The sequence below is a fragment of the Vollenhovia emeryi genome, unplaced genomic scaffold (assembly GCF_000949405.1).
Source record: "Vollenhovia emeryi isolate VEMERY1.0 unplaced genomic scaffold, V.emery_V1.0 DF939338.1, whole genome shotgun sequence".
Classification (NCBI taxonomy): Eukaryota; Metazoa; Arthropoda; class Insecta; order Hymenoptera; family Formicidae; genus Vollenhovia; species Vollenhovia emeryi.
The window spans coordinates 196,112-205,120 of NW_011967028.1; the positions used below are offsets into that span (position 1 = coordinate 196,112).

General features: G+C 41.1%; 2 protein-coding genes across 6 annotated transcripts in view; one reads left to right on the top strand and one right to left on the bottom strand.

Annotated features, from left to right (window-relative positions):
* LOC105558507 (patched domain-containing protein 3-like) overlaps positions 1-7,364 on the top strand; it is a 19,260-nt gene extending 11,896 nt beyond the window's left edge. For 2 of the 5 annotated variants that reach the window (XM_012006219.1, XM_012006218.1), the window contains exons 2-12: positions 2,747-2,993; positions 3,362-3,432; positions 3,582-3,794; positions 4,038-4,615; positions 4,842-5,465; positions 5,782-5,912; positions 6,007-6,168; positions 6,247-6,517; positions 6,683-6,804; positions 6,895-7,063; positions 7,152-7,237. In XM_012006219.1, coding sequence (XP_011861609.1) covers positions 2,747-2,993; positions 3,362-3,432; positions 3,582-3,794; positions 4,038-4,615; positions 4,842-5,465; positions 5,782-5,912; positions 6,007-6,168; positions 6,247-6,517; positions 6,683-6,804; positions 6,895-7,063; positions 7,152-7,177 — 2,614 coding nt within the window. In that variant the 3' untranslated portion in view covers positions 7,178-7,237. Of the gene's footprint in view, positions 1-1,350; positions 1,394-2,240; positions 2,305-2,746; positions 3,033-3,361; positions 3,433-3,581; positions 3,795-4,037; positions 4,616-4,841; positions 5,466-5,781; positions 5,913-6,006; positions 6,169-6,246; positions 6,518-6,682; positions 6,805-6,894; positions 7,064-7,151 lie in introns of those variants that run through there. The other 3 variants (XM_012006217.1, XM_012006220.1, XM_012006221.1) reach the window with 3 other exon arrangements.
* Positions 7,202-8,605, bottom strand: LOC105558506. The gene is made up of 3 exons (XM_012006216.1): positions 8,382-8,605; positions 7,800-7,881; positions 7,202-7,723 (listed from the first exon to the last, which is right to left on the bottom strand). The coding sequence occupies exons 1-3, from the start codon at positions 8,448-8,450 to the stop codon at positions 7,395-7,397; spliced, it is 480 nt and encodes a 159-aa protein (XP_011861606.1). The 5' UTR covers positions 8,451-8,605; the 3' UTR covers positions 7,202-7,394.
* Between the last annotated feature and the right edge of the window lie 404 nt (positions 8,606-9,009).

Sequence of the window (9,009 nt, forward strand, 5' to 3'; positions counted from 1 at the left end):
CCGTAGCTAAAGACTGCACGTGGCAATTAAATTTCAGTGGTAAAATATGGACAGCCAATATTTAGTTGTGACAGCTAAATATATATTGTGCCTATCAGGTGCGACGGCAAACCGGTTTCTGTGCTTCAGAAATTTATAGTCGTGGCTGCAAAATAGTTTCAGCAAGCCACGATGAGCAACGGTAGCGAAGATGTTGATTCAATGTAGATATTTTCTGTAACCGCGTGTAAAAAGCGGCCGCGCAAACGGAGGGGTTGTTCACTACGTAAAAGGAACAGAAAGCAAAGTATAATAGTACGGCGAAGATCGAGGGATGAGTGTATCTTAATACACACGGCCATGTGCGTGTTTACTAGGAAGGGCTATCTCTCATTGATCACACTGGCTACGTTATCGATCTCCAACGCGGCCAGGTGCGATCCCGAAATTCTTATCCTTATCACTGTCGTGACTTACGCCATTCGGAGACAGTCGGAGGGACAAAGAAAAGATCGGGTCCAAGTCTGCCGAGGTATTTGTCGTTGAAGAAGACGAAAGATTACATATATTTTTCATACGATTTATACAATTCGCGATAATCCTTATCGCGTATCTCGATGCATTTGACGTGTATTTAAAGGAGAAGTCATTTCGATTTGATACCGCGGTGTATCACGATTGCACGCGGCTTGGATCGCTCGTCTCGTCGCTTCGTCTTACGACGCTGTAAGTCTATTTCCGAGTCACATACGAGTCGAGATAATCGGTCCCAAACGAGAGAAATAGATGATGAGATATATTAACTGGGTTAGCGCGGGTTTCAGCCAATTTTCGCGATCGCAAGCGTAGATTCGTATTGTTCGTCGTCAATCGAGCGAGTTCCACGAAAAGGTTGCGAGAATAAACTTATTTCGCTCGAGCGACTCGCCTTGATAAAAACGGTCCCAGCAGATTCTTCGAAACTTCCCTCCTTCGCGTTCACAGAGAGCTAACGTTGCTAAAAAGGCAGAAATTGTAATTAACATACAAAATTTGGCAACTTCCTGAACAAAGTTAGCTTGTGAAATCTCAGGTTTTATTAATCTTTGTACAAATTCGGAAGCTAATTGTTGTTTAACTATTCTATATATAACAAAATGTATTACAGCGTCAACCATAGTATAACTAGTAGGTCCACTCTCTGTCGGCCCCTTTGATCTTTGCGGTCCCGATCACGTGGTATTCCAGCGATGCGTGTGTGTGTGTGTGTGTGTGTGTGTACTCATCAAAGCCACACTACCGCACATACAACTTTTCTCTCATTGGTCTGCCCAGAACAATGCCGAATGTGCAGAAGGGATCGACGCGAAACGAAACAAGTGTCGGAGTGGACCTACTAGTTGTACTATGACGTCTAACCAACCTCGATATGCATGTAATTTCTCAAACACATTATCAACGATATTTGTCCAATTTGTGCCTTTTGTACTTTATCCTTTCGTACATCTTTTTCATTTGTATACAACCTCGGAATCGCGGGAACCGTTAATTTGCTTAACGTGCACCGTCAGATAATCTCTCGATAATCTCTTTCGTTGCGCCTTCGTAGAAGTTTCTTTGAAATGGCGCGTCCATGAATGTCAAAGATCTCATTTACAGCAATGCAAAACAATCTGAAGAGCTCTATTCATTCGTGCGACGGTGCACATATCCGCCTCATCTCTAATTAGCGATTAATTAATAGCTTCCTAGCTAACACGTATGTGGCGTCTTCAAGGCGTTCGATATGCTTATAAGATTGAAAAATTTTAAGACGTTTCTTTAATGACACGTTAGTATTCTCTGGGTTAATTGTCCTAGATAATAGCGGGCCAAAGGAGAAATTAGGTTTCGTGTCAACCGAGAACTATCTGATTGCGTGCAATTCTTTTATGCATTTAATTTGCAATGAGCCGCGAGCGAAACTCGAGCCAGTATCGAGCAACGTATATTACTACACATTTACGTATGACAAAAGACTCAACAAAATTGCGAAGATTAACAAAGAGCGAACATTTTATTTCTGGTGAATGTCAGATATCTCGTTTACGGCAATGCAAAACAATCTGAAGAGCTCTATTCATTCGTGCGACAGTGCACATATCCGTCTCATGTCTAATTAGCGATTAATTAATAGCTTCTTAGATAACACGCATGTGGCGTCTGGAAGACGTTTGATAACCTTATAAGACTGAAAAGTTTTAAGACATTCGTCTTAATATTTTCTGGGTTAATTGTCCTAGACAATAGCGGGCCAAAGGAGAAATTAGGTTTCATGACGACCCAAAAACTATCGAGGAATAAAAAGTGAGAAATATTGTCGGTTAAAACCAGATTACGTAAGACCAGCAAACCTGACACAATGTCTGCGTTTCAACATTTTAGAATGTCTTACATAATTCGGAGATCATTGCCCCTCGGCGCGCGGCGCCGGCTTATCGGTTACCATTGTCCGACGACAATATTGATCATGTGTTGAATTTATATGAGTCGATGTATAGAATGTATCCATTTATCCAAGTTGCGCCCAAGTTGATAACATTTTCGAATACAAAATGGACGCTTTAGTTCGTTTCATTTAATTACTCTCTTGCGTGTTGCAAATATATACACGTATAATACATTCATCATGCTGATCACTGTTCTATATTCATGTCTCATTAATTTTCGCCACGCGTATACTTGGCGCGAGGCACTACCGTGTGTCTCTTGATGTCTTCCAGTTTCGTTATTTTCGCGTATCTTTCAGGATCGGACTTAGTATAGCCACAAGACCATGGCTTTGGCTGATAATTTCCCTGTGCCTAAATCTCATCTGCGGCTTCGGGCTGATACTGTGGAGAGAGGAGATCGACGAAGTCGAACTCTACATGCCAGTCGATTCTATATTTCGCAAGGATGCCGCGTGGGTGAAGGAGTATTTCCGAGACGATCTCAGGCACGAAAGTCTCATCGTCACTGCCCCCAACGTGCTGGACCCCGAAGTGCTGCGATCGGTACATAGGCGATCATGAATTATACGAGTATCAGCGAAGGTTCTTTTCCATATTAATGCACACTTCTCTCCGCGATAATTCAACTAATCGTCACCACATTTATTCGCGACGGTCGCAATCAAATTTTCTGTTTACATTGTAATACATTTTTAAGATAAAAATCGACCAACAATCACTGATCACCGAATCGAGATTATATTCGCATGATTTTTTTTCCCTTTAAATCAAACTAGCTATGTGCGTTAGATTTAAAAAAATCTCCGATCGATTTTAATTCATCATGATTGTCAATTTTGTAATACTCATTTAATTAAGGAACGCATTATGAGTTATCTCTTAATTGCATTTGATTGTGTACGTAATTGTAGATTAGAGATATCGAGAGAGACGTGAAGAATATAGTGATAAATAATAATACTTGGGAAGACGTGTGTGCTGGGTTAGTATCTTCATTATGCAAAAGTATGATTAGTTATATGTACAATATTTATGAAATGAATGAAAATCATCAGATAGTTGCTTAATAATCTGGATATTTAATACAATGGCATTTTTTCCCCCCACGTGTATAAAATATTTGTGTTACAGATATTTTACGTGGTTTCAAAAAGATGACAAGTGGGAAACCATGGATAAAACTGAGTTTCCCGAAGAATATCTGCCTATTATAAATAGTACGATGGCGAAGGAACCCTGTATTCATAAGTCGGTCCTGAAGATATGGCAGAAGGACCGTAGGAATATCGATAAATTAACGAAGATCAGGATACTGAAAGATGTTACCGCGACTTTACAAAATAAGTAAGTTACTGGAATTTTGCAGATTCGATAAAATCGAATCGCTCGAAGTTTCGCGTGAAATATAAGGATACAGACTATACAACATATTGTAAATTGACGCGCTCCTTGGTTTCTAGAAGCGGAATTTTTTAACGAAACAATTTTGTTTACGACGACTAACAATTAATGGCTTTACATTCCTCTTGATATATGTACATCTCTCTTTCTGTTCTCTCTTTACATGAACTAATTCGCTCTGTGCAGGAATACTAAAGACATATTATCTGACATCGCACCGTTATTGGGCGGCGTCGAATACGACCAGAAGGGGAGGGTGAAGAGCGCTAGCGCGACAATTCTATACTGGTTGCTGAAGAAGTCCAATTCGCATTCACCTGATTGGGAGGTCGAGTTCATCGAGAGGGTACTGCACCCGAATCGTACCCTGCCGCCGGGCATGGAGATGTATGCGGTGACGCTACGCAGTTATCAGGACATGCTGCACGAAGTGGTCAACAGTAACATGACTGTGTTATTCTGCGGGATGTCACTGATCACTATCTACGTGATTGTGATGATTGGCAGGTGCAACGCGATGCAGCAACGGATATACCTATCCCTCATAGGTATCTCTGTGGTTGGCCAGGCTATCCTGTCGTCTTATGGATTGTGCTATTACATGGGATTCTTCTACGGTCCAGTGCATCCGATCCTGCCGTTTCTACTGCTTGGTATTGGCGTCGACGACATGTTTATTATCATGCAAAGTCTCGAAACTACGTCAGAGACGGAGAAGTCTTTAGACATCCCCGCCCGTATAGCAAAGTCCATTCAAGTATCAGGTGCGAAAGTCTTAACAAGCCTCAACGTCGAAGAAAAATAGAAATAACTCACGTCACGGATATATCTATAAATGCATTTTGAACATATTTCGGGAACTTGAAGAATATCTCGACGAAATAAGTTCATGCGATCGTTTTCGACGACGACATTAATAGAATCGTCGAGATAAACGTTTTTGAGGCAATCTGTATATACAATTCAACATACATTTAACAAATTTTATAGGTATGTCCATCACTGTTACGTCGCTCACCAACATGGTGGCCTTCGCAATTGGTATGACGACGGTGATGCCGTTCCTGAAGTCCTTTTGTATTTTCGCCGCAATGGGTATATTATTCCTTTATATCTACGAGATCACATTTTTCGTCAGCTGTCTGGTGTACGACGAGAGGCGATTGGCGGCGAAACGGGAGGGTTGCTGTTGCCAGCCGCGACCCAATTGGCGCCCGAACGAATGCAGCAAGCAAAACTTTCAGCGATACGTTTTTGAGAAATACGTCGGGCCTTGTGTGATGCGAACATCGGTGAAGGCGATCATCTTGTTAGTCACCGCTGTCCTACTAGGTGTTAACGTGTGGGCGATATTTCACTTGAACCAGAACTTCGATCCGCTCGTCTATTTAAATCAGGAGTCCTATCCCATACGATTTAACAACAAGTTGAAGGAATATTTTCCCAAGTACGGCAAGAATGTCAACATATACCTGACGGGAGTGGACTATTACGAGGATCGTGACGCATTGTTCCAGATGGTGGAGAATCTGAAGCAAAATCCGTATGTCAACAATCGTACTCTGGACCCATGGTTCATGGCGTATCAGGAATGGCTGAACACTACTGGCAAATGTACTATAGTTGCTCATATAGCACATATAGTACCGGCCAAAATTATATTACCTTTCCATTCTTTGGAGCACAACTAGTTTTAAAGCGCACGAATGAAAAATTCGAAAATCATGGTGTATTTTGTCAAATTTCATTACCCATCGCGTACAAGACGCGCTTGTTATCAGGTGTCTACTGTAAAATTTTGAGCAATTCGATGAACTTTGACGCAAGTTATGTTAACAAAAAAAAATTGCAAGGTGATATAACTTTGGCCAGTACTGTACATTTCCTAAATGTAGAGTTTACTAATGCAATATTATATCTCGCTCGTCAGTGCGTTATATCGAAGATAAAGACGAGTACTATAACACGCTTACGGAATTCCTCATGTTCACGGTGAAGGGCCAGGCGTACATCCAGAACATGAAATTTAACAAGTTGCCGTTTAACGACTACAATATCACGGTATGTCAAACAGAACGATACATCTTATAATCTACAAATGCAAAACGTTTGCATTTGTGCAAATGCAAACTCCTTACGAAGGGGATGCTTTCAGACATCGCAGATTCCAGTGCAACACATTCCCATAAGCACATCGTCCGATCAAATACGGGCTATGCAATCTATCAGGGACGCCGTGAACTCTGTGAACTTTACTCAGGGATACGATCACCTCGCGATTTATTCGTTGGATTACATAGCGTGGGCGTCGAACAAGGTGAAATCCGTTTCAAGAGAATTTTCTCACAAGTGTATTAACCGATTGGTAAATGTAACCGATTAATCGGTTTTACAGATCATCGGCGAAGAACTGATAAGGAACTTGAGCTTAGAGATATTGGCGGTAGCGGTCGTAACGTTGGTGCTACTTAGGAATCTACTCGCATCATTTTGGGTGATGTGCTGCGTGCTGTTCACGCTAATCGATCTTTTGGGCTCGATGTACTTTTTGGGACTGACCATCGAAATGTCGTCGACCATTATGATTCTATTGTGCGCCGGATTGGCAGTCGATTACGCCGCGCATGTGGCATTGGAATTTATACGCACGAGCGGCAGCAAGCACGGTCGTTAGAAACAATATTGCATTATGAAATAGCATTTATTTTTGTTCACCACCGAGTAAAAGAGCATTTTTTGTTCGATAGGATTTATCAGTTTTCCTTCAATAACGCGTGGCTGCAGAATTCTTCAGAGCGCTGTTATAATTTCTCGTCTTATTGCACTTGCAGAACGGGCACTGGCGACGTTCAACGTCATTGGACCGGCGGTGTTTAACGGTGGCATGAGTACATTCCTCGCATTCGTCCTGCTAGGTTTCAGCCAGGCTTACGTTTTCACGACTTTTTTCAAGGTATTGATAATACTATCAAAAGTATATAATCACATATAATACAATTATTGCGAGAGAAACGAAAACGTTATATATCTTGTATCGTTTCAGTTGATCACGTCCGTAGTGGTGTTCGGTCTGTTTCACGGACTGCTATTTCTGCCAGTGATACTGAGCTTCGCAGGACCCGGTGAGAGAAAGCAAGACAGTCCGCAAAAGAGCCAAGCTATGCAATATCACAACGGTTATTATACCGTCCATCTGTCTCAAAATGGGAAAGGTAGCGCCCTTAAAATTTTTATGTTACAAAATACAATTTTTTCGAGACGAATAAAAACATACGTTGACCTTTTATTTCCCGTTTACAGATATAGAAGACGCACTTGCTAAATGACATTTAGCAATGCTTCAAAAGGCTGCTTAGGTAAAAATTGTATTTTTGTAGATAATACATAGTTCTGAAATTCGTATGATTGTGGAACGAATGTGCGCATATAACGATGTATGCGCCTGTTTTTCTTCTTTTCTTTCATGTCTTTCCATTCTTTTATATATATATACATAAAAAATCACTAAATAAAGATATCTTTCGTATAAAACGAACTCGCAAGTTATTTGCTTCGCCTGTTTGCGACCACCGTCCATCCATCTTCCTCCTGCTCATTCTTATCTACATCCATACCCTCATCTGAGCTGCTGGGCTCGTGTCTCACTGGCCGAGTAGGTCGAGCGGGTCGTTCCAAGCTCAGCCACGACTGCGGCGGTGGTAATTTTTCAAATTCCGTCTGTGCTGTTAACTGATCGCCTGCCACGCAATATCGATAAAACCTTAACAATTCCTCCGCTACTTGTATACTACTATCATCCTCTAATTCTGTGTTAAAGTGATCGTCCATACAAGTCTCTAAGTGATCGGCAACCTCGTCAGTGGTCAAGCCCTCTAGAAAAGCACGACAAAATGTAATTCGGTACGACGTTATCGTCGTTGTGTTAAGGAAATATCGTAAGTAACTAACCATTCGTGCACATTATATGCGCCACATTCGAACAAAGGTTCCTCGCACTTTCTATTGAACCCATATCATGTTCCACCGCTAACTAAAAATAAATACGGTTTAATTACACGAAGTAACAATCTTTTAAACTTGGCAATAGTACGCACAGAGTGTAAGGTAGTTAATACAGAAAATTGAAGAGACAATTGTTTCTTTAGTTTCTCCCTCTGCGAAAATGCCGTGGACTATACTGTCATTTCGCGTACTCTTTCGCATACTATTATCCCAATTGGTCTTAAGAAAGCAAAATTACTGTAAACTTTTTCAAATCTTTTCTCTCTATGATTGAAGAGATGATGAAGAGTTTTAATGGTTTCTTGTTCCTTTGGAGCCCTTCAATTTTCTGTAGCGTTAATCCTTACATCCTGTACATTTCTACATTTAAAAAAGACGTCTGTTTATTCTTGTTTTATGCACAAGAAAAATATGAATAGTATTTAGGAGTTGATAGAAAACAAGGAAAACGATATGTTAATATTTTGAGGTGCAAAAGGCGGTTGCTTTGGAGAATTTAATTTGAGATCGGAGACTGCAGAAGCTTACTCTCAGTGCTGTCCAATTACTGAATATACGTTGTGTGACTGTTACAAAGAACTGTTCAGCGTGCTCCATTTTTAGGTTATACCGTGCGCGAACATATGACTTCACTCCTCTTCAAACATCTCAGTAAACCAGTAAACTGCCGTGAACACATCGACACATGGTGGAAGGGATAACATGGTGTGCTCCATAGACATAGTATATCTAGACTGCTGGTTCTCTCAAATTTCAGGAGTGGGGGTAGAGCTCACGTAGAAAAGGATGCACTCTGTTTCGTGTCTGTGCGTTCTCTCTCGCACACGCGAAAAGAGGGGATAAGGGGAAGCAGTTACTAACCTGTACGACAGATAGTTAGGTTAAAGGGAACGATGAATGCCACACGTGCCGCAATAACACAACAAAGCGATTAGTGTAATTAATGAAGTAAATACAGTTCGATTATGCGCGTTCTTTCATTAGTTACAATTATACTTCAATTATACTATACGTACAGGTTAGTAACTGCTTCCCCTTATCCCCTCTTTTCGCGTGTGCGAGAGAGAACGCACAGACACGAAACAGAGTGCATCCTTTTCTACGTGAGCTCTACCCCCACTCCGCCAACCAGCAGTCTAGATATACCACAGTATAA